The sequence below is a fragment of the Python bivittatus genome, unplaced genomic scaffold (assembly GCF_059951505.1).
Source record: "Python bivittatus isolate LINGU-HERP-01145 unplaced genomic scaffold, Pbiv_v1 ctg000080_np1212, whole genome shotgun sequence".
Classification (NCBI taxonomy): Eukaryota; Metazoa; Chordata; class Lepidosauria; order Squamata; family Pythonidae; genus Python; species Python bivittatus.
This window is the reverse complement of record NW_028277035.1, coordinates 85,051,351-85,077,325: the sequence shown is the minus strand read 5'-3', so window position 1 is coordinate 85,077,325 and position 25,975 is coordinate 85,051,351. Positions and strand designations below refer to the sequence as shown.

Sequence of the window (25,975 nt, the reverse complement as noted above, 5' to 3'; positions counted from 1 at the left end):
TTTACCTATGAGTGAAATTCTGCTTATAGGATCCTGTTGCTAGTAACAGGGCGTGGGTGGAAATAAGGCACTATTCATCTGTGAAAAGCAGCTTCAGAGGAAGGGAAGATTCTCCAGAGTAGCATGTAGGAGAAGAGTGCACCACCAAAAATCACCTTTGCCTTCCAGCAGTGGGAGCTTCTGATCACAGTCTCTTCTGTGCAAAAGGAAGGCTATAATCCAAATGATTGAGAGAAAGAGAGAGAATGCGTATGTGTTTCTTTGAAGGTAGTCACTTTACATATTAGAATAAATGAGATTCTGTTGAGCAAAAGGATATAATCAAAGAAATAATATTGCTTTCATGTTTCCATTTTTTCCTGATTCACAGGAACTCTTTGTTGCTTGTTGTTTTTCCTCTTAATTTCATTTTTAGCTGAGTGAATTTTCTATTGACATAGGTGTGTCCTTGTTGCTATTTGTTAGTTACTCTGGTTGCTGTTGTGATATCAGCCTTGGACCATTTATTTTTTACATAGAACTGCTTGTACAAGTCAGTCATATGTCTAAAAATGTCTGATGGAAATGGTTGACATATTCATTTATTCTCACCTGAGAAGAGAAAGAGAGATGTGTCTGAATTGTTAAATATCCTTCTCATGTTTCTATCCTTCTCAGAAAGGTGGCCATTTTTGACCTGTTAACAATACTGATTTCACTACTTTAAGAGATTTCCAGATTTATCCTCCTTATCCATTTTGTCCTTTAGTTGTCTTCTGCTGTGATTTGTAATAGCATTACTAACATTAGCTTTGGCAGCTCTGGTCAAATTATAATTGCTAACTTGGTTGTCCTAGGATCATGCGTCAGTAAGAGTGTTGGTACACATTAAACATGCAGTGTTGAGTATTTTTCAACTGCTTTTGTTCTTCTGAGATGCAAACATTATTTGCAAGTATGTAGATTTGATTTTGAGCATAAAAGTAAAAAGCGAGGAATAGATTCCTCTAGCTTGAATTATCTTTACCTGAGGGAAAAGAAAATCATTAGGTTTCAGTGTTACATGATTGTGTGTAACATGGATTAGACCTTCATGAGTAGAAATTGTTTCATACAGATTTATGATCTTGTTCAGCTTTAAAATTCATGTTAGAATATTTGGTGGTAGCTGGTATCTGATAACACGGGCAACTCAAAAACATTTAATTGGTAAATTAGTAAGTCATTGCAGACTTTAAAAAACCTACCCCCCTGCTTAAATGAAGCTAAAAGTGTTTCCTTGCTTCATTGGCAATACATTATACCAGTGATGAAATAGATTAACCCACATACAAAGCTGAATATATTCCTCTTTCAGGAAATTCATTTTATGTCCCAGTTATTTATATATAGATAGATGTGTTGCCTGTCCAGTTGCTATTCCTTGACCAGGTTTGAGTGCCGGTCTGGGTAGATGTTTTCAAAATGGAACTGACTATACATTAAGGATGATTCCTGGAAAGCAATTTTGCAGCAAGATTGATTATGGCAAATAGCATAAAAGTGAAAGGGTTTTTCCAGTAACAACTTTAATCTAAAACTACTTACCTTTTTTACTGTGTACTGTAACATTATGAAATACAGAGAAATTATATGCCAGAATCTGTTCCATGAAAATTAAATCCTGTGAAATGCTTTAGAAGCACAGCAAATTGTTTTGGGTAGTTCTTATCTACAAAGACCTTCACACAACTCTGCATGATGACAGAATGATACAAATTACTGAGCTGTGCATTTTATTGTATTTGGGGCATATTGACCAACCTGACATTTAAGCACTAATTTACTCACTGTAGTCAACCAAGAACTGCATGCTTGTTCATGGACATGCCGTATTCCTCTGTGTCTATGAGAGGATTAAAGAAAGAAAAGTGTTATGAGAAGGAAAGCTTCTTTTCCGTGCCCAGTTTATAAATGCAGTTCTTTATTCATTCTCTGCCAGCAGCATAGAATTTGCTTTAAGCTTAAAATTCTTAGAGATACCTTTCTTCAGGGCTTCCGGTTTACATTCAGGAAAATCTTAACATTAAATATGCAGTTAAAATAAAGCTTTTGAAGTTTAATTTAAAAAAATAATAAAAACAAAGAAGGCCAACCTGTTATAGTGCAAGAAGTTGATAATCTATTGTTAGATATTTATGATCCTGTTTAATAATTTCAACCACCAGTTATTTCCTAACTTACCGGACTTTTTTGTTTCTGTTGTAGCTCCTGTTATTAGCAAATTTAACCGAAGAGTATCAGGTCAGTATTCTTTTATTATATAATTCAAATAATGTTTCAGTGATTACTTTACCTAATAGTAAAGAAAGAATTTTGCAAAAATTAACAAACCCAGATTTGAAAAATTGGTTCACTTTGTATAGCTGGAAAGTGTTGAAAAAAAAATAAGTATTGACTTTAGGAAAATTAGAAAAAAAGATAAACTTTGCAGGTCTGGATTGTTTTAGTATGGCTGCTGTTTGCTTTACTGTAAGTAATATAATGTTTAAAACTAAGTTTATGGAATAAAAAAGCCAATAAAACCATAATGATTGACTAAACCATTCAGGCCTTTCCTTGAGCAAATATGTGAGAGGATAGAATATTTTTAAATCACCTTCACAGTAAATGTGAGAGACTGAGTTACTTTGTTTCAAATGCTTGATTTTTTATTTATATTGTATTACCAAAGGTTATATGCTGCTCCAATTAAAAACAATGAGTATCTTATATTCCTCAGGACAGTATAGCATTAAATTACATTAAACACAGAACTACAAACAGCACGGCAATAAAATCATAATACTGTTATATTGAACAATACCAGAAATTTGTAGTAATATAATTATCTTCACAAACCATATGGTTGAACTGAAAAATATTTGCAATTCATAAGTTTGTACCTTTCTGATATACTGGTTAACGCTATGCAAAGATTTGATTCAAAGCATCAGTATGAAAGTGAATCAATTGGATCAACCCATCAAAATTTGTAACATAGTACACTGTTTCATTAAGGATTGTTGAAATAATCCTAAATTGCTACCCCTTTTCTGGGCCCAAGTACAGTATAAAAACTTTATATTGAAATTATGGTACAGTTTTAATTTGGATTTACTCTTAATGTAGCAGAATTAAAGCTGTCTATTGTTTAAGCTTTTATTATTCATAAACTGAATTTTAGTCATTGTGCATGTTTTAAATAATAATAAACATGAAAAAAGTTAAACTCTCCTTTGTGTTGAGTTTGATTCCTGGTGATTGCATGGAAGCAATCAAGCTGTCAACAACATGGAAGTAGTTTGCCATTGCCTTCTTTTGGGATTCTTTATTTTTTTTTTTTTGACATCCCAGTCTAGCCTTCAGTCCTAGGACTTAGATCCAAGTCTATTTACCTTTTTTTTTTACATTAGTCAAGGAATTTATATAATGCAAATTCCTCAAATCTAGGCATTTCACATTGTGATTTCAGTGTTTTCTAATCCCTAGGAAACCAATATTTGAAGAGTAGAATACACATTTTTAAAAAACTACATGGAGGTGACTCCTTCTGAGCACCAGCTACAACTGGGTACTTTAAGGCTATCTTAGTTAAGTACTCATATCTAGATTGCAGGAGAAGGCATGTAGTGTAGAGGGCGTAGGGAATCGCCTTAAAGGACAGAAGGAAGAGCCACTACCAAGGCAGTGGTCAGATAAGAGGGGCTTGAGCCTGGGCCAAGAAAATAACTTGAGAAAATGTCTCAGTTAAGCCCCCCCTCCCCGCAGTTCACAAGAAGATGAAGTGAGGGAGAGGGAAGCACATTCAGACTTGCAAGATTCTGTTACTATAGCTGTTATAATAGAAGTAGTCCTGACCTATATGGCATTGGTTTCTTAGTCTGGTCTACCTTGTTGGGCTGGCATGTAATTATTGTATGGATAGCTTTAGTAGAATTCCAGATGTTACTAGAGTTAATCCATTAGCCAGAGGTCCTCAGATTGCGGGTAATGACTCCACAGGGATGGTGCAAGCAAATTGGGGGTTGGAGGTGGGCTTCCACAAAGGAAGTAGGATAGCTGACAGAACTTGCTTCTGCTCTGCCTAGAAAAGCCAGGTTGTCTAAGCAAAGCAGAGAGAAAAGCCGAGAACACTCACCAACAAGGTTCTGGGATTGAATCCCTTGGGCTGAAGGTGTTTGGCAAGTGATTGAGGGCTTTGGTCAGCCTAACTAGGCTTTCTTGTGCCTTTGCTAACCTTCCAGAGAGAATGAGGGAGGTGGCAATGAATGCTGGGGATCAATCCGGGTCTTCAGTTTCAGAAGTGGAAGACTTTGACCAATCTGAGTCCCAGCCTACATCACAGGAATTACCTGAAGGGAATACACCTGAGGATCTTAAGCTAGGCAAGTCCCAAGCCCAGCAACATATTGCAGATTAAGAAGAGAAGAGCAAAGGAATCAAGCCATTTACTTGAAGAAGTGTGATTCAGCCAATTATATAAAAGAGATGACTTGTGTTATTGGCTCTTTGTAGCAGACAACTTTTAAATTTCCTATCTATATACTGTTGTTGGATTACCTGGAACCTTGGACTGGAAAGACTATTCTTGGATCTTCTTGAACCTGATATTTGTCTCTGTGGACGTTTTTGCTAAAGTAAGCACTTCTATTTATTTGCTATGCAGAAAGCCTTGAGTTTGTAGTGTGTTCTGGGTTACTGTGGTCTGCAATTAATTGAATTCACTATCAGAAGCTGACTGTGGGTATTTAACTGGCAGTACAAAACAGTGTGGTTGGAGGAGCTCCAGGCATGGTGAGTGACCTGGAAAAAGCTGGATGCCTCCTGTCGTGCTATGTGAAGAGCATGCCTAATCCATCATCCCCAGCATGATCTATCTCCACCACAATGGCAAGAAAGAGGGGCCAAGCACAAGGAGTTCCAGGTAGACTCAAGGCAAAGCTGGCCAGTGGTGGAGATTTGCAGGCTTAAGTGCTGATTTTGGGACTTTGAAGTGGGGCTGTGGTTGGCAGCCTTCTGGTCCTCACTTCTGTCATACGTATAGCCCAGGATAAATGCCCAGTTACCCTTTTCCCTCTGCTCTACCTGGACAAGCCAGCTACTCAAGCAAAGCTTATTTAGAAGAGGAACAAGTTTTAACAGAGCCCTGAAGATCTGGATCCCTGTTAAATTGCACTTTGGTCTCTACTTTGCTTAGGCAAGCTGACACTGATTCTGTTTTGTACATGCAAGCCATCGGCATACCCTAATCCATTCACAGAGTGTGAGGAATATATTCTTAAAGAGCTGGATTGCTCTCTTGGCATAGTCAAGGTTCTGGATTCTTTTTTGTAGTCCCTGCTATTTATTATTAACCTACAGAAAAATTGGTCAAGGAAATGGTTTTTACATTTTTAAAAATACATTTCAAAGAATTGAATAGCAAATAAGAAAAGTAACAGCTTGTTTTTTGCAGTCCACAAATAGGCACAGAACTGAACTCATTGAAGAAGCAAAAACAATGGATTCATTTCAACACAGGACATGATTAAGAACAAAAGAATATTTTTCTGGCTATGGTTTTGAGGCTTCCTAATGTTCATGCAGAGTACATACTTTTTGCATTTGGCAGCGCATCTGCAAAAGAAGCTCAGAAATATGAGAACAGAAATGGTCTGTTAACACACACACATAGTAGACATTGTTGCATTTGGCATCCTCAAGACTAAACAGCATAGCACCCCTGTCAGTAATGCAGTGTACCCTTTTACATACAGTGTACCTGCATATAGTGAAAAAAAATAAACCCAGTTATGAACCTGTTCTCAGAAGTCTATCTTTCCTGCCTTCTGCATTGTTTTCAGGCACTGCATTTTCTGTGTTTAGAAAATCTGTAAAGTGACACCTCTTTTGCTAGGCTTTTAATTGGGAATTGATCAAAGTACTTATTTATTCTTAATTTTAATCTGTGTTTTTATACTTTTTTGGTCTGTTTTTTTAATGTTTGCCACAGCACTTATGTTGATGAATGAAGAAACATAAATGAGATAAATTCCCCAGGTCAACATCGTCACATCACAATGCATGAACTATTGTTCCTAAGTTGCTCTTGTAATAAGTTAAAAGTATACATGATTACTGTTTGTGTGGAAAAGAATGAGAGAACAGGAAACTTTTGCATGAATGAGACTCAGATTGTCTCCATTGATGATTTCCAGTTGCCACAAAGTCCAAAATGATGCTTAATCTCTGAATGTGTACAGGTAGTCCTTGACTTATGACCATTTGTTTAACGACTATTTGAAGTTATGATGGTGCTGAAAAAAGTGACTTATGACCTTGCAGTTATGACCATCGCAGTGTCCCCTGTGGTCAAAATCCGGTCACTTGGCAACCAGCATGTATTTACAATGGTTGCAACATCCCAGGATCACGTGATCACCATTTGCGACCTTCCCAGGGGGCTTCTGACAAGCAAAGTCAATGGGGAAAGCCAGATTCACTTAACAGCCACGGCAAAAGTTCGTAAAATTGGACACTACTCACTTAATGACTGCATCGCTTAGTGATGGAAGTTCTGGTCCCAGTTGTGGTTGTAAGTTGAGGACTACCTGTACTTAACAGATTCTATCACCCAAACACTTCCACATTGTGGAGCACTGAAGATGTTACCTAGCCAGGTAACGAAATGTTTGCAAGAAAACAATCAAGCTCAGAGAACTCCAAGGACTCCACAGTTCAACCCTGAGCTACACATATTCTCTTCCTCATTCTTTAACTAACTCCTAGTCAGTAGCAGAGCAGGGTGTGCTTGCTGTTTTACTGGCCGATGCCTTTTTGAAGTATGGTTTGGAGAAATGACAAAAAACAAATAAGCCAATTGAGAAACATTGAAACACTTGAAACAGTATGTCCCAGGCTAAGGTTAAAACTCTGGAATGTGTGATTTAAACTAAGAATACTTGAAATGTATCCTCTCTTTAATCCTGTAATAGAAAAGATTCATATCTGTGGGACAATTAATGCTGTATAGGTAGAAATTAAATTGTTCACCAAAGTTAATTTCTATCTGTTTTATATGTAGCAAGGATATCTATGTATCCTTGCCACATATAAAGCAGTGGAAAGCATTGTTTTATATGTAGCAAGGATAGTAGAGTTCTGAGGAGGCAGGATGGATGTCTTTTGTGGCAGGTAGGGGAAAATAAGTAATATTTGCACATTAAAAAAAATCAGTGTAAAAATAATACCATACAGATAGGCCTTGACTTACGGCCACAGTTGGAACCAGAATTTCAGTCTCTAAGTGAACTCAGCCCCAGAGTCTTGGTGCGCCAAAAAGCCCTTTTGCACCATGCTCCTGGGTGGGGTGGGGCTGATGAAAATATATCAGGAAAATAAACTTTCAGGAGTTAAACTAATAACTCAAGGCATAAACAAGTAATGAACTACGTATGGTCCAATAAAAGACCAAGGATTAAATTCAAGATCTTACAGGATTCAAAAAAGTGGCTCCAAACTTTAAATTGTATTACTATGCCACCCGCTTAATTACAGAGTGGATTATATCTCTTTATGGCCTGGCCTCTGAACTCATAGAAGCAATTTGTAAGAGATGGTGTAGCAAAAAGTAATATATTGAATTTTTGGGATAAATACAGAAAAAGAATAATCCTAAATGTTTACCTCTTGCTTTGTTATGAAAGGGCTATTTTTACAAACAGGAGAGCACAAAGAAATATGCAGTGGAGAGATAACAACTTTTATCTTTGGTTTTGTTTGCCAGCTTTGGTTATTAACAAGACAGATAAAATATTTTGACACTCTTATTTTACAATGGTTTAGTTTACCTAATTGGTTTCAGCATCTTCAAATAACTTGCATGGTTTTAAAAGAATTTAAAAGAAGGAAGGGGGAACATTGAGAGACTTGACTGAATTTGAAACATATACATATGTTATATACATATAACATGTAACTTGGAACATTTGCTGGGCCTTATTTATAAACTGCTGGTGAAGTATAAATCAGAAAGGGAACAAGTCAAAGATTGTATGATTAAATGGATGCAAAATTTAGATGCAGTAAAAGTTAGGCATCCCCCCCCCCCCCGGTTCTGCTGTGCTTGCCTCATCATGGCAGGGGGTAGTATTCCTGGGAGGGATGAGTGAAGAACGCTAGGAGTGTATGCCAAGAGTATATATTCCCAGCAGGGTCATCCAAGGCATGAAGGTCATCCCAGCTGCCCAGCTAAAGCAAACAGGCAGCAGCGATATAGGAAGATGCTAAAGGCAGATGATCACTTTAGTGACATTGGCAAGACCATCAATTCATACTGCACAGGAGAAGGCAATGGTAAAGTACTCCTGTATTTTTACCAAGCAAACCACATAGAAAACTTTAAAAAATGATGGGCACCTTAGGTTGGATAGCAATCAGCATGCTGCTGAGGAGAGGCTGAGGATTTTTTGGAGTTCTAATGGTATTGATGATATGGCTAGATTACACCCTACAGACAGGGTGTCTAGTTGCCGATATTACCATACAGGAAAAGAAAATCTGAAGCTGCTAAGAGAGAATTACAGTGGGAACTTTGAGCATAAGAAGCATGAACACGGGAAAAGCTCAACACAGTGAAAGTTGAAATGAAATGACCACACATCAATATCTTAGGCATCAGTGACCTGAGATAGACTGGGACTGGACACGTTTAGTCAGAAAATCACATGGTTTACTATTCAGGACATGCTGTGGCTGGAGGCAGGACTTATAAAAGTTGAAACAACAGCATGGCTATGTACATTTAAATATTGGCTAAAAGTTCATTTCCAGCCTCAAGGTCTGATACAGCTAATATTAATAAATATGATTCCTTCTGGAAACTCGATAGATAGATAGATAGATAGATAGATAGATAGATAGATAGATAGATAGATAGATAGAGTTTTTCAAGGGAGATACTCATACCTAGGGGACAAGATCAGAAAATGGTGTTTAAGCAAAGGATTCTTGGTAGAGAATTACAGTCAGAATATTATATAGTAAACTCTCATCTAGGGTACAATTGGGCCATAGCAATGCAGCGTTATATCTAGATCAACTCAGAGACAATAAATATTGGAGAACATTTACATTACTATGGTTCAATATTATACTAGCAGCAGAGCTGGAGCAAAACTTTTATAAATTCTATTATGTGGAAAAGCTTTGCCCTTGTAAAGATGGTAATATTGAAACACAAACTCATGTTATATTGTAATTTCTATTGAGACATACACAAAGAGCTCCTAATGCCTCTTCTATCTCCATTTCTGGGACAGACTAAAGAATTTTATGTGCAATTTTTACTAGCAGATAAGGACTCAAGGTAACTCTTGCTGTTGCAAAGTTTGTTTTTGCAGCTTTTGCAGCTTGTAAAACTTGTATATTGCTGATAGCAAAATGCTGCAAGCATGATTGTATATTTTTTATCTTGTATGCCTTATTTTATTTTGTATGTTCTATTTTGTAGCTGTAGATTTTATTTAGTAAGTTTTATTTAGTTTCGATCATTGACCTGTAGTGAAGATTTGAGCAAATATTTGAACTCAGGACATGAAAAACAAAGAAGGAATAGCATTGCTTTCAGGAAAGGTATAGCAAGAACAGTATTTGGCTACAATGCAATCAATGACCAAATAATATCAGTTAGACTTTGTGGATAAGACTTTAATATAGCAGTCATCCAAGTTTATACTCCAATCACTGATAATGAAGAGGTTGATGAGTTTTCTGATCAAGTTCAATTTGAAATTGACAGAACATGCAAACAAAACAGGCTGCTTGTGATTGGAGACTGGAATGTTCATGTTGGAAATATTAAGGAGGAGAATGTAGTTGGATCATATGACTTAGGAAACCGAAATTGAAGCAAGAGACCAATTTATCAATTTCTGCCAATCCAATAATTCTTTATTGTTAACACTGTCTTCAAACAACCAAAACAACGACTGTATATATGGACATCACCAGATGGAGTACCCAGAAATAAAATTGACTACATTATTGCTAAAAGGAGTCAGAGGAGCTTAATTATAGCATCAAAGACATAGCCAGGTGCTTCCTGTGAAACAGATTATGAACTGCTCATGTGCAAGTTCCAAAATAATCTAGAGAAGGAGAAAAAAGCCAGTCAGTTTTCACAATGTGATCTTGAGCATATTCCCATCATTTTCAAGAAGAACTTAAGGAATCACTTTGAAGTCCTGAACCTTATTGATAGAGAACCAGAGGAACTGTAGAATAAACTGAAATACATGGTTAAGGATGAATGTGAAAAGAGACTGCCAAAGATGAAAAAACAAAAGAAAGCAAACTGGATGTCACAACAAACTATGGAAATTGTCAAGAAGAGAAACCAAACCCAAGAAAGATTAAAAAAAAAATCTCAGGAAGGAATTTAACAAAGAATTTCAGAGAGCTGTTAAAAGAGACAAGAGGCAGTATTACAACATCTATAAAGCCATCAAAGATGGAAACATATCTGGAAAAACAAGGAAAATCTTTCAAAAGAACTTTGAATTCAGAAGGAGGCTCCAACTTTGAGCCTCCTGCTTAAAAGATGCCAGTGGACAGATAGTAACCAGTTCAAAGAAAATCAAACAGGTGGAAGAAGTATACTGAAACACTGTACAGCAAAGATGTCAACATCCAAGATACTTAGAAAATATTCCTTATTTACAAGAACCTCTAATACTAGAAGATGAAGTTAGATCAGTACTCTGGGCAGTTGGAAGGCTACAGGAATTGATGGCATACCCACAGAAATATGGCCAACACAGAAGAAGAATCGTTAAAGGTTCTAACCAAGCTATGCCAGCAAATCTGGAGAATGACACAGCGGCCAACAGATTGGGAGAGGTCAATATACCAATACCATAAAAAGGAGACTTAACAGTGTACAGACTATCATACAGTGTCCTTTATTTCACACTTTAAAATAATGCCTAGGATTATCCAATGCAGATTAATGGCCTATATAGAAAAGGAGATACCAGATGTTCAAGCAGGCTTTAGAAAAGGCCAGGGAATATGAGACATTATTGCTGATGCATGCTGGATAATTGAGGAAGCCAAAGAATACCAAAAAGAAATCAGTATAGAAAGGCCTTTGTGTCAGTTACAACAAGCTGCAGAATGTGCTTTAAAAAATGGGAATCCCAGAACATCTCATTGTCCTCATGTGAAACAAATAGACAGGTCAGGAAGCCACAGTACAGACAGAACATGGTGAAACAGACTGACTCCAGTTTGGCAGAGAAGTGAGACAAGGCTGTATATGCTCCACATGTATTCAGCCTATATGGTGAATATATATTAAGGGAAACTGGCTTGGAAAAAGATGAGTGTGGTTTTAAAACTGGAGGAAAAAAAATATCAATAACCTGCACTATGCTGATGACACTACTCTAATGGCCAAAAGTGCAAAGGATCTGCAAGCGCTATTAATAAACATCAAAAAGCACAATGAAAAATTGAGACTAAAATTAAATATAAAGAAGATCAAACTAATGACAACAGGTACAACAACCAGCTCTGAAAACAATTTGAGTTCACTTTCCTGCTATCATAACTTTTTTTCAGGTAAAGAGGATGGAGAAGAGGGAAAAATATCTGCTCCTTAAACTTCTTTAGCAAGCCAGCATCTAGACCTTGCTTCTCAGTTCCATCATAGCTCCCAGGCTGTCTTCCTAATGTGGTTCCTTCCCTCAGTGCCATTCAGTTCCTTTACTAGCCAATTCATATTCACAAATCCCTAATTCTCAGCTGGTTGTCTTTTGAGCTCTGTTCTTCTTTTCTTTGGTGTTGTTAGTCACCCTGCTTCCTTAATACATGGGTAGGATCTTCAATAGACCATGAAAAAACAAAAACGCCTCTTTTCCTGGCCAAATCAGCCTCTTAGAAGTCTTCCATTAGAAGCAGATGTGTCTGCCTGCAGGTATTCTAGGCCATCTAGGAAGCTTCCAACTGCCTGCATGACTCCTCTGTTGCATCTGGCAGACAGATAAAAACACAGCCTTGAGACAGGTGAAGAAATAACACAACCCCAGCATTGACAACTCATCCTACCACATATGATAATGTCTTTTAGGAAATCATTTGAGCCCAGCAGCTTTCTTTGGAGTTCATATAATAGGTTCACCAGCCCTGTGATGTTCTGGGATCCAAATGACTCCAAAGCCACAGGTAATGTCTGCCATCCAGCGGGAAAGAACAGACCCAACACATTCAACTGAATGTGAAGAGTCAAAACGTCATGTGGGACAGGGTTGCTACGGAGATAATTAATTCAAATTACTGTGCACAAGGAGGTCTTGGCATGTATGGTGTCCCCAGAACCCTTGTCAAACTATTTAAGTCAGTTGAGACATTCATACATGTATGTGCCTGCAGCTTTTTCTCAACTGCATCCAAAGTCTCTCCCAATTGTAACTAAAATAGTTGGCAGGAACCATGTTAATCCTGATAGGGGGTGGAAGCCAAGATGGCGCCAAGGCAGCAACCGCTGTAAAGAGCTCTTACAAAAGACTATTTTTTTATTCCTTTCTTTTAATCTACTGTTTTAAATACCAGTCTATCTTATTTTATATTTATCCTCCTATTTAAAACAAGCTGAGAGAATTAATAAATGGCTCCTGGCAAGCGATCAAGGAATTTGGAGGAGCCGATATCACTGCCAGCTTGTAAGCAATCTAAAATAGGAGATTTTTTCACTTCAAACGTTAAAAGCTAAGCTCGTCAGTGGGAGTTTGCCCTCAGCACAGCAAATCACTTTTCTCCTCTGGGAGACAGTTGTGACCTTGTGGAGCTGGAGGATGGACTTGAATCCAGGTCTGTACTGGCGAAGCAAACAAACACCGAAGCCAGATCTGGGGCGGGGCAATTAGAGGGGCAGTACATATCTCTACCTTATGGAGCATCAGAGTCAGAAGGAAAAGAGAAAGAGACAGACAGAGAAAAAGGAAGTGTTAGATGTGCTATCTGTGGAGCAGTCTCATCTTGACTTGATTGCACAAACTGCGAACCATATATTTGAGAACTTGAAAGAAATTGAATCTCAACTCTCTTGTCTCATTGCTGAAATGAAGAAATTTCATGCAAAAATAGATCAAATATTTCAGGAGCATCAGATGCCCTCTCCGACACTTAAAGGATGCAGGAGCCACTTCGAGATCCAGCCTATGGACAGGAGAGTGAAGCCTCCTGAAGAAACAGCAGTGAGCCGGAGCATTTTCTAGGATGTAAAGAAAACGCTCAAAACTTGGTCTTACAACCAAACAAGGTATGTTTAACAGTTTGCTACTATAGAGGGAAAATACCAAGCTGGAAATATAAATTCCAGGCTAAATCTCATCTCCGTGATCTTCTTCATATTAGATCCCACCTAATTGATCTTGCATCTATGGAATCCCTTAATTATACCCACCGGGCCCAACAAATATTATTAGTGTTTAAATCTGCCAAATTGCCCTCTTTAATTCAAAAGTACATAAAGTCCTTCTGGTCAAAAGGGGTCTTCCCAGCACACATCTTTGTTAATACAACAATTAAAGCATTACTCCCAAAGTCATCAGTAATCAAAATAGCAAATAAGGAACTTTTAACCGAGCCACAGGAATCAAAGCATTCACAGCTGGTCTGTAAAATCCTGTAAAATCTGTCCTCAACAGACAGGTCTGTAAAAGAGTTCCGACAGCCATTAGAAGTTATCGGCAAACAGCAGGCCCAAGTTTTGAACTTCACAACTCATAATTTCCTAGAGAATTCAATAGAAGCAGATCTCTTTCACTCTTTTGGAACCTTACCCTCCATGGAGAAACAGACGATCATAGAGAGATTAGAGATCACAAAAAATAGACTCCAAAGCATAAGAGAAAATATAACTTCCTGTCCATTAGTGAACAACAAAGAATCCATCATCTTTTCTTCACCAAGGTCTTACGGGAAGTCTATTCCAAATGCTCCTAAAGTACCAGGGGACTGTCAGGTCACCCCCAACTCTCAGGATCTATTAATTGATTTAAACACCGCATATATGGAAGCTGACCATTCTACGCCAAAGTTCATACCACCAAATGGTTGTATATTTGATGATATTCCCAATTCTTTGAATCAAATAACTGAGTGGGACTGACTAGCATCTTATTCCCCCTCTGGCCCCTTTAGTCTGGTCTCTTGGAACAAAGTGGGGTAGAAAAACAAAATGTATGATCTGGACTTTCTTAATTTTTTAACTTCTTTTGATTGTATTTTATTACAGGAAACATGGTCAGCAGACCCTTTAAATCTTAATGGTTTTAGAAATTTTTTCCTTCCAGCCTATAAGCTACATTGCAAGGGTCGCTCTAGGGTGGGTCTGGCAATTTTAGTAAAAGCCAAGCTTGGCCTTAAGACTTTATCCCTAGACCCATGCCCTCCAATAGCACAATCGCTTAGGCTGGTATTACCTTCCATAAACTTAATTATAGTTAATGTTTACCTACCTCATCACGTGGAAGGTGGCGAACACTTTGACAATTGGGACAAGCTCTCTAACTATATACTGCCTTTAACTAAAAGGTTTCCTGCTGATCAGTTTTTTATGGCCGGCGACTTCAATACCAGAATTGGAGATAACATCCACAATCGGCTTGTAAAGTTTGGCTTTGACGGTGAAGAGCTTCTACCACCAATCTTGTGTTTACCCCGTTCATCTAGTGATGTGGGGTTTAATACCACAGGGGATAAGATGTTGGACTTTTGCATTATGCATAATTTTATAATTTTAAATGGTGTATGTCTTTTCCCAACTTCAAGGGTTTACTTTCAGGTTTGTCCAGGGTCAAAGTGTGATTGACTATGTTATTTGTGTGTCCAATTTACTGTTAGATATTACCTCTTTTGATATTGAAATTCGTACTGAAAGGGACCATCTACCTCTGGTTACTGTTCTAAATTGCAACCTGCCAAATTTTGAACGAGTATCATCATCTGACAGTCAAGACTCAGAGAATATTTTTAAAAGAATTAGCTGGTCTACAGCCCTAGAAAGGGAATTTTATACCTTACTTGGGTCAGAACCACTGATTAGGTTGCAATCAGAGCTAAGTAATTCAAACTCGATTGAAGAAGCTGTCACTACTTACTCTCGTTTAATAAGTAACTGTAGCTCTAAAGCCAAATTGGTAGAGTCAGCGGTCCTAAAACCCACCACTTGGTTTAACCAGGAGTGCTATAGCGGGAAAAAGAGATTAAGAGCTAAATTCAAAGAATCATGCCAATCTGGGGACCTTAGTAATTATAATGAATTTTTAAAATATAAGAAAAATTATCAAGATCTTATATCTAACAAAAAGAAACTATACTTTCAGGGTAAATGGGATCAGCTGCACAGGGCTATAAGAATTTATGGTAGTAAATCCTTTTGGAGATTAACCTCGAGTAATCCCAATGGCAAACTTTCTTTTGCTGACCCTTCAATTTTTCCCCAGCAACGGGTGGTACATTTTTCAACATTATATGATGCCCCAGTGGCATCCCACATTGAGGTCAACTACCCTACCCCTACAGATTTACCATTGTGGCCCCCAGTGAGCATAGACAAAATTACTTAGCTAATTGTCGATTTAAAAATAGAGAAATTGCCCGGTCTGGACGAGCTTCCTGCTGAGCTATTTAAAAAACATATTAACTGGTGGGTCCAGCCGCTGGCTACCTTGTTTACACTTATTGACCACTATGGTATAGTGTCGAATGCTTGGCTTAATTTGATAATAATCCCAATTTATAAGAAAGGGTTTGATCAGCCTAGCAACTTTCGACCTCTATCAGTCTCTTATCAATTCTGGGCAAGCTTTATGCTAAACATCTTGAACACCGCCTAACTGATTGGATACATTTAAACAACATCATTGGTCCTGAACAGATAGGCTTCTGCAAAGGAAATTCTGCTATCAATCATTGTCTCATATGGAATTTCCTTATAGAAAAATATTTGAACCTTGGAAGGAGGAAGCTCTTTGTAGCATTTATTGATCTCAAAAGTGCTTTTGATCTAATTCCAAGGGACCTTTTATGGACCAAACTGACGAATCAAGGAATTGACTGGAGACTTTTGTTTCTATTAAAGAAACTCCATACGTCTACCGCCTGCCAAGTAAAATACTTACCTAAGGGCCACCTAATGGAGAAGATACCCACCCAGAAAGGGGTTAAGCAGGGCTGTGTCCTTGCCCCTCATCTCTTTAATCTCTTTTTGAATTATCTAGCACACTCCCTTAGCTCCATTAAGGATCATCCTCCCAATCCTCCCGCCTTTCTACCCCATTATTACTTTACACTGACAATACTAAAAGTCTACCGCCTGCCAAGTAAAATACTTGCCTAAGGGCCACCTAATGGAGAAGATACCCACCCAGAAAGGGGTTAAGCAGGGCTGTGTCCTTGCCCCTCATCTCTTTAATCTCTTTTTGAATTATCTAGCACACTCCCTTAGCTCCATTAAGGATCATCCCCCCATCCTCCCGCCTTTCTACCCCATTATTACTTTACGCTGACAGTACTAAAATTCTTTCTCATATGAGAGTGGGTTTGCAAAGATATTTGGATGTATTTTATTGCTATTATCAACACAATTCACTCACTATCAACAATTCCAAATCAAAGGTAATAACCTTTGCCAAATGATGACACTCACAGAGATGGTTCATAGGTAATACAGAAACTGAACAAAAGTTTTAAATATCTTAGCATCACATTTAGTTATAATCTTTCTTGGGTCACTCATCGAAGTAAGACAATCCACTTGGCTAATTGTTTGGCTGCTCAGATTAAACAATTTTACTTTACAAGAGCAAATCAATATGTACCTGCAGTGATTAGAGTATTTAATGCCAAACCTCTTTCCCAAATTTTATATGGTATGCCCATTTGGCTGGGAGCTTTTAATCACAAAGTAGAGAGCATTCAGACAACTTTCTTGAGGCAGCTTCTGGGGGCTCCCAATTGTGTCTCTTATCTCACAATTTGCTCAGAAACCGGTCAACACCTGATAGAAACCAAAGCCTGGTTAATAACAGTCAAATATTGGCTTAGGATTTTATTTAGAGCTGCTCTTCGAAGTCTGTTATTACACCTTAATATGGACAAATATATTTTGCTCTGGTCTCGGCATATTATGTCTAAACTCAAGCAAATTGGGATTGCAATTGATGACTTATATTTATCAGATAAATCCTATGTATTTAGAATAATTAAACACAGATTTTTAGATATAGAATACCATAAACTCAGACCTGCTCAACCCCGTGTTTGTTTGCCTGCCATGCTAGTTATTGAAACTTACTTGGGTAAGATGGCACATTATTTGTATGATCTTGAAGTTCCATCTCAGCATAGGGTGTTCTTTTTGGCCAGAGTAAACTCTTTTCCTTCCGAGGTACTTTTTGGAAGGTATAAACGCATCCCCAATCACGAGAGGCTGTGTTCTTGTGGCACTCCCGATACAATCCACCATATAATTTTTGACTGCCACTTAGTTGAGTTGAGACTTTCCGCTACTTACTGCTTTTAAAACCTTTGCAGGGCAAATATCCGCTAAACACTGTCTCATCTTGCCAAAATTTACTGAGAGATGCTGTACCTGCAATTACCAGAATTGTTGCTAAATTCTTGGAGGAAGTACTCAAAAGTAAATGCAAACGATTTCCACAATGAGTACGGTTACCCCTTTGATTAATTTTCGATATGTAACTCTGTGTTTTTATACTCCTTTTTTCATCTTTTTAATGCCACTTAAAGGTTTGATTGATTGAACTAAAATAGTTTTAAACATTTTTGCTGAGGGTTGTAAGACTCACAAGCTTGCAATTACCTCTTATCAAAAGAATTGAACTTAAAAAAAAAAATTTCTTGCTGAAAGCTGTATTTTTGTGTCTTCCATCTTAACTGCTTTTTTCTCCTCTGCTCCACTTTCTCCTTGCTGTGTCCTCGCCCCTTCATCTCCCACTGCAGTTTTACTTCTAACAGTTTCAGCTAAAGTTTACTTTTCTGTATTAGCAGTGTGTGAGATCAATCAGTTCTTGTCTTTAGTAGAGATTCCTGCAGGAAAGTGATTTCTAGTAAAATTTAAAATGGTACATGAACATCTTTCTGTGATGCTCTGTAAACTATAAACTGAGTTTTTTGAGGGTACACTGAAGGAATGGTATGGGTGCAGCAACACTCACAGGTATTGCCAACCCCAGTATTATATTAACAACAATACCGAAGAAGAAAAGGGAATATGTACTCCCTAAGCATTTACTTTTTGTCCTCAGGGTTCATTCTGTCTGTAGTTAGTATTTCAGATAAACAATGGATCTTATTGTAATAGGGTTTGTTTCTTTTTATCATGAAGTTTTAATTAATTAATCTTATTTATATATCAAATTTGTTACTGCCCATCTCATTAAAAAGTGACTCTGGGCGGTTTACAGAAGAATTTAATCTCTAATTCAGTTTTAACTTATTTTGTTCACCTTAGGGACTGACCAAATTTTATCTCCTCATTTATTCTTATCTGCCCCCATTTTCTGTCTCAGAATCACTGTTTCAGCAATTCATATATTCAGATTTTAAAATAGTTAAGGGGGGACAGAGTATTCTTCAGGCAGCATATAACTGAAAATAGATTTAATTGTGGCAGTGCATATTTTAACTTCCTGGAGGTGAGAGAAACTAGTTTTGAATAGTGAATTAATAAAAATAGTTTCTGACAGAAAATTGAAAAGGTAACTAAAGCATAGATTTAATAAGTGATTTTTTTAGTGTTTCATTCTTCAATACGACATGGATTCATTCAAATCTGTAGTGCAGTTAACACTTTGAAATACTGTTTATTGTTCTGGCTTCTGCCACTGAAAAGAGTGCTATAAAAGATCTTGAAAAGAATAAATCAGGTGAGTGGAGCAGTTATTTTATGAGGAAAGATTATAGTGTTTGGGGCTTTTGAATTTACAAAATGAGCATGAATGATACAGCTTCATTGAAGTATGGACAACATGGAAAATGTGAATAGAGACTTCCGGGAAAGCGATGGCAAACTGAAAACGGCTTTGCTTTCAGCAGAGCTGATGACCGTGGCAGAACAAAGAGATGACAAGTGGATTGGCACCTTGAACAAAGGGGAGGACTTGGGATTGCCCATAGGGCTCCTTACAGAGGCTCCCTGCTACAAAACTGTAAAATAGCAGTCTCTGGCATGTTTTAGAGCTCTGGGAGCAGGGACTGTCAGCTTACCCAAGCTGTGGTTGGGAGCCTTCAAAGAGACACTAAGTTCGTCCACTTCCTTTCTTAATCACCTCTGAAAATGGTGATTAAATTGCCTTTTGGATACTAAGAACCTTCAGAAAGATAAGTTTTATTTCACTGAGTGATCTTCCTTCAATCTTCAACAAAAGAAATTTCATGTAAGTTTAAGAACTTTTTTTTTTTTTAAATTTGGAAATAAGCAGCAAAAGGGTGATTAGAATGTTGATTTTAGAAAGATTTCAAGAATATTTGGCAGCAGTGTACTCAGTGCTTTCTCTTAAGATTTTCTGATACTATAAAAAAGGGTTTAAAAGAGGAGATAGAAGAGGATACAACTGAGAATCAGGCTGTTATGGATTTAAAAATGATAGAATACAAGAATGATGCAAAGATGCTATACAGAATTTAACAAATGAAAATGGCTGGTGTTTTAATAGCTAAAAGGGACATACAAATAATAAATCAGAAGAGTGACTTGGATGTGTGGATTTCAGCTCAGAAGAGTGACTTGAACAACTTTCTTATTTTGGACATACAAAAGAGATGTGTTACACTTACGAAGGAGTTTCTGAGAAAAGATAAAGAGAGAATGAGAAGAAATCAGCTTTTGGGACATTACTTAAAAGAAATAAACATCAAGGCTTTTAAAACCAAAAATAAGAATTATAAAGTTGGTTTGTTCGATCAAGGTTAAAATATATGATTTTCTTTCTTCTAGTAGTTTTTAATGGGTTTTTCTTGACCAGGACTGAATGACCAGGCCTTTAACTTTTGACATTAGATAAGATATGGGGAGAAGAGATTTTTTTTGTTGAATGATTAGAGAAAGTCATGGGTTATGATGTTAAAACTGAAAGCTTGAAATTTGTGAAGGAATTTCTGAGAAGAGATGAAGAGAAAATGATAATAAATTAAGTTGTGGGATATTATTTGAAGATCTTAAAGATTAAGATTTCTTGATAGCTCAATGGATTTTTTAAAATTAAGTTTGAACAATGAGCTTTTATAGGTTTGCTTATAAATATAAGATAAAATATGGGAAGAAGAGATTTTGTTGTATTTTTAGAGAAAATGATAAGTTACTGTGGAAAGGAAAGGAAAGGAAATTGATTTTCATGTTTAACGTTATATATATTATTTATATATGTTATATATGGTGTGTGTATGTGTGTGGGGTAACTCTTGCTATAGATATGATAACACATATGTAAGAGATATACAGTGGTACCTCGGGTCATGAACTTAATTCGTTCCGCGACCCGAATAAAATTTTCCCGTAAGGTTCAGTGTAAATATGGTTAATCCGTTCTGAACCATATGTATTTTTTTTAAAACCACAAAAATATGAAACAAAGTACAGTACAGTACAGTACGAAGGGAGAGAACACTAACCTTGCTCGAGGCGACTTCTGGCGTGGAGGACAGGAAGGCGGGTGGGGAGGCGGTTATTGTTTGGAGGGAGAGTCCCCCTCCCTACAGGAAGCCACGACCACGTGTGTCAGCAGGGAAAATGGCCGCGGATCCTGTTTGTCACCCGATGCGGCGTTCGCGAACGGAGGCAAAATTTTGCAAACAGTGCTGTTCGTGACCCGAATTGTTCGTGAACAGAAGCGTTCGTGACCCGAGGTACCACTGTATATGGTAACTCTTAATTGACTTGCTGGTTAAGATTTAATGATGAGGTTTTATTATCTACTAATAGATAAAAAGATGAGATATGGGATGAAGAGATTTTTGGTGGAAATGTTAGAGAAGGTGATAAATTATTGAAATTATTTGTATTTATCTTGATGAAGGGGGAAGTTATTTCTTTATATATTCTTTTTTCTTTATATATATTTTTTTCTTTTTCCTCCCCCCCTTTTTACTTCTTTTCCCTTTTCCCTTTTCCCTTTGCACTTTTTATTCTTTTTTTCTTTTTAGATTTTTCTTAGTTTGCATTAGTTTTTTATCCCTGTATTTTTAAACTTTAATAAAAATTATTATTTATAAAAAAAAGAAAATGTGAATAGAGTACTTTTCCCCATTTCTCGTACCAGGACTAGTTATCCTATTAAATGGTGGCAGACTCATATAGTGTACGATTGAGATATGGAATAGCAATATTGCATAGGAGAAGCACCACTATGGTAAGAACCTGTCTCTATGTTGCTGTCTCTGTTTTGGTTACCACATTCTACACTAGTTAAAGCTTTCAGAACCTTCCACTCCTAAAGATTGCTCCACTCAATCAGTACACAATCTCCTAAAGATTGCTCTACAGTACACAGATTTGCACATTACAGTAATCCAGTCTTAAGGTTACCAATGCGTAGTGCTTGTGCAGTTACTATGTTAAAGAAGCAGTTTAAGAAAGTAAATGAAAGCCATGGGACATTGGTTCAAGCTGAGTTAAAAGCTAGTCCTTGTTAGCTAAGAAGTTTACCAGGAATCCTGAACAAAGGAGCAGGAAATAAGATGTACCATTTAAGGACAACAGATACAGAAGAGAGTAGATGGACCACACTGATAAGGTGGCTAAATATATTAACTGGAGTTGTGATGGCCACATGTCAGAACGATCTAGAAGGACAAGGACCTGTCAGTGCTCTGGGATGTTAGATAACTGTGTTACATGACTACTTAGAAGAAGAATCAATACTGGCAGCCTGGATACCTGAGAGAATAAAAGATTTGGATCTTTGAGCCTGAAGTCGGAGGGCTTCCATCATCAAAGCAACTTGACTCAAGTCCAGCTTTTCAGCGCTTCCTGCCTTTCCATGTTTGTCTTTGGACTAGCCATTCAATGGAAACCTGCACACCTGATAAAATCTTATGAATATAATTGTTAAGGAATACTTTTGATAGTGCCCTAAATCTGAATTGAGTTAGAGAAGATTTTACCTTGTGGGAAACTGTTTGCTTGTTTGAAAGTAAAGAATTTTCAAGATTAAAAGGCAGTCTTTTCTTTTGCCACACAAACTGTAAGTAAATCTCTGCTGAGATTCTTCAGTATTCAAAATCTGAGTGAGAAAGTGATAGAAGCATGTCTTCAACTGAAAAATTTTATTGACTTTTGCCCTAGAAACCTACTTTGTATAAGCTAAGAAGGTAAAATAAGTTTGTGGTGTCTATTTCTTTCGTCCATGGGAAAGTTTTGTGAAATGCTTCAAGCTCTACTATGAACTAGTACAGGTGCAAAATGAGGCTTAATCCAGGGTGTTGCAGAAGGTTGAATTTTGACTACAAGATCAGTACAGCTGATGTTCCAGCTTAATCTATAATAAATGCTCCTGGGCATAGTTACCTGGGCATCCAGTAACAATGATGGATCCTGGAACAGGCTGAAACTATGAATCTGTCACCTTCATGGGGAGTGCAACCCAGGAGAGTAGTTTCTCAGCCCTGACACTCACCCAGAGTGCTTCTGTTTGTTCAAGATTCAGTTTCAGCTTAATTGTCCTCATCAAGAGCATTACTGTATTTAATTCAGATGTTACAGAAAAATAGAGCTGGGCCCTGATGCTGGTGACACCTCATTCCATATCCTGTACTGATCACATTCAATGGCTTTATATAGATTATGAATATATTTGGAGACAAGATTATGGCTTAGAAGCATCACACAGGAAGGGGGCCAACCTGTCATTATACAGTGCTATTCTTGGAACTTGCCCACAGATAGGAGTTGACACCACTTCGTGATGCTGCCTCTAAACCAGAAAAGGTTCTTAGTGTTATCAAAAACTACTAATAGATTAACAGGAGTCACATTTCTCTGTCCTTTCCTGATAAAGTTAAGGATTTAACTTTAAGTTATTACTAAGGATAAACAAGTTAATTGTATTCCATAACCAAATTGGAGCATAGACTGGAATGGATCTAGACAGTCTTCCAAGATTACCTATAATTGAATAGCTACCACTTGCTCAATCCTCTTGTGGAAAAGTGGGGTATTTGCTATTGGGCAATAACAGTTATAATTCTTATCTCTATGTGTGTGGGTGTGTGTTTTCAAATATATTTTTAATGCTGGCTTACTAAGGGGAGCAGGGACTACTGCAAGGATGCCTCATGTAACAGTGTATTCACTCCCTGAACCCACTCAGTCCTCAGCTACAGGTAGTCCTCACATAACGACCATTTGTTTAACAATGCTTCATTGTTACAATGGCCTCGGGAAAGGTGCTTTATGACCTGTACTTGCACTTATGACTGTTGTACCGCTCCTCGCGGTCGCATGATTGCAATTTGTGACCTTTTTTATGATGGTTGTTAAGCTAATCATATGGTCATTAAGCAAATCACATGGTTATTAAGCGAATTCCAGCAAAAAAGTCCATTGGGGAAGCTGGATTTGCTTAATGTCACGGTGATTCACTTAATAACTTGTAAAAATGGTAATAAAATTGGGTCCAGTCATGTGATTCACTTAATGACTGCCCTGCTTAACAACCAATTTTACGGTCCCTATTGTGGTCATTAAGCAAGGATTGCCTGTACTTCCATGTGTTAGTTACAGTGGGCTAGGGTAGAGAAAGGTGGGAGGGTAAATTGCCACAAGCATCTTGTTCACATCCTCAGTCTTACGAGATTAAATTGATCCCACAAAACTGCTCCACAGTGCTAGAGAGGGCATTCAAACAATTATGTTGATTGCTGATGCACCTCACCAGTCCAGTGCAAAACCAGATTTGCAGATCCATCACTTTACTGGAAACTCTCCCAAGAATTCAGAAATCCATCAGATTCTAGAAATCTCATACAGCAGACTGTTTTAATTGCCCCTCCCCATTGCAAGGGAATAATATAAATGTCTTGAATCTAAATTCTACAAGGACTTTATCTGACCATGATGTTGGAGTTTCAAAACCTAATCTAGATCTAATTCCCTATTCAATATCCTAAGACCAGTACTGCTCTGAGGATCAGACCAGCAGCTAATTGAGGGAATCCTAAGCCAGCCAAATAACTCAATTTAAGCATGAATTTTGAAATTTCCCAGAGAAATTGTCCTATAGTTTATCTGCATTTCTCCAAGCTGATTTTTGCTGGCTTGGTTAGGGATGCCGTTAAACAGCAAGATGTGAATTATGGGTGTGACTGCTTTGAAAAATGATTTGGTAGTGCTTTGGACACTGCCCAAACACAGCACCCCTCTGCTATCCATGAAAGGAGCCCAACCAATCACTTTCTCTCAGCCCAACTACCTCACAGGATGCTTGTAGGGAAGAATAGGAGAAGGGAGCACTATGTACATAGTCTTGGGCTCCTGTACAAAAAGTGGATATAAATCAAATCCTTTTCAGGTTCCCATGCATGCCTGAAAAAATGCTGCCACTGCTTTATAAGTAATTTTAATTTTGATGGGTGGCTTCCTTTATTAAATAGCAGAGAAAGTCTGTGGTTGTGTTCTTGTGAGAGCTGAAACACTTTTTCTGGATCATTTTCAAAGGGTGCATAGCCCAATGTTTCTGGTCCAAGTTAAGACTGTTTCTATAGTGCTGCCCATCTGGGCTTCAGACATTTATATCACTTACAGAAAAGAAAAGCTTATCCTGAGAGTTTCCTTCTTGCTCAGAACTCCCAATTCCTTTCCTTTATGCTGCTTGAACAGTATGGTTTTTCAAATATACACATCAGTGATACTTGGAAAATTCTGACAACAGCATTAACCTGGAATTAATTTCAATACTGGCATGTCCGATAAAAGTAAAGCTGCTTTCTAAACATTGAAAGACACATTTATATTAAGGTTGCTTGAATTCATCATAACAAAGAACTGTCAAGTTTGATTATTCTCATAAGTAATTGAGTATATGTTGTATTGTTTTAATTTAAAACAATAGCTGTACAGCTTTAAAATGGTCAAAAAAGCGGGGCAATGAAGATTGGCTCTGTATGTTTTACTGTATCTGTATGGGAGTAAAGAAGAGGCATCAGCCCCAGGCTTAAATCTAGATATGATGCTTTTGCCCAGAAATGCAATTCTGTCCTTGGGCAATTGTTTCAGTTGTTCATAGGCAGAAAAGAATTCATGATCAGTGATAGCAGATAATTAGAATACAGCCGTGGATGAATTGCTAGTTTGGAAAATATACAGGTATTCAAATAGGATTGAACTGAGGCTTGTAATAAAAGACCTTTAAGACCTTTTTCTTTTGGGAGCTTTGATTCTAATTTAAAACAACAACACTTTGACTCTTTAAAAAATTCTTACATATTCAGTTTAAGACATATAACCAAGAGTGCAAAAGTCATGTCTATTGCTTTAAAACAGCAGTTCTCTAGCAGATAGCAGATAATTAGAATACAGCCGTGGATGAATTGCTAGTTTGGAAAATATACAGGTATTCAAATAGGATTGAACTGAGGCTTGTAATAAAAGACCTTTAAGACCTTTTTCTTTTGGGAGCTTTGATTCTGGGTGGCATCTTCCATAAATCTTCAGAGCAGTGCTTTGAGTCTTTTAAACAGGCTTACTAGTGTCTTCTTAAGATCTTATTGACGAACTCTGTTAGCTGTTGCAAAGATGACATTGGCTCTGTTTCATAGGTAGTACTTTGAAGCTAGACTCACTAAGCCTTACTCCATTCCATACAGTGAGAACTGCTGTTTTAAAGCAATAGACATGACTTTTGCACTCTTGGTTATATGTCTTAAACTGAATATGTAAGAATTTTTTAAAGAGTCAAAGTGTTGTTGTTTT

The 25,975-nt window shown here is 37.4% G+C and overlaps 1 protein-coding gene across 1 annotated transcript in view; it reads left to right on the top strand.

Annotated features, from left to right (window-relative positions):
- PRKAR2A (protein kinase cAMP-dependent type II regulatory subunit alpha) overlaps positions 1-25,975 on the top strand; it is a 94,317-nt gene that overhangs the window by 14,198 nt on the left and 54,144 nt on the right. Inside the window, exon 2 of the mRNA XM_007437004.4 lies at positions 2,227-2,262. Coding sequence (XP_007437066.1) covers positions 2,227-2,262 — 36 coding nt within the window. The remainder of the gene's footprint in view (positions 1-2,226; positions 2,263-25,975) is intronic.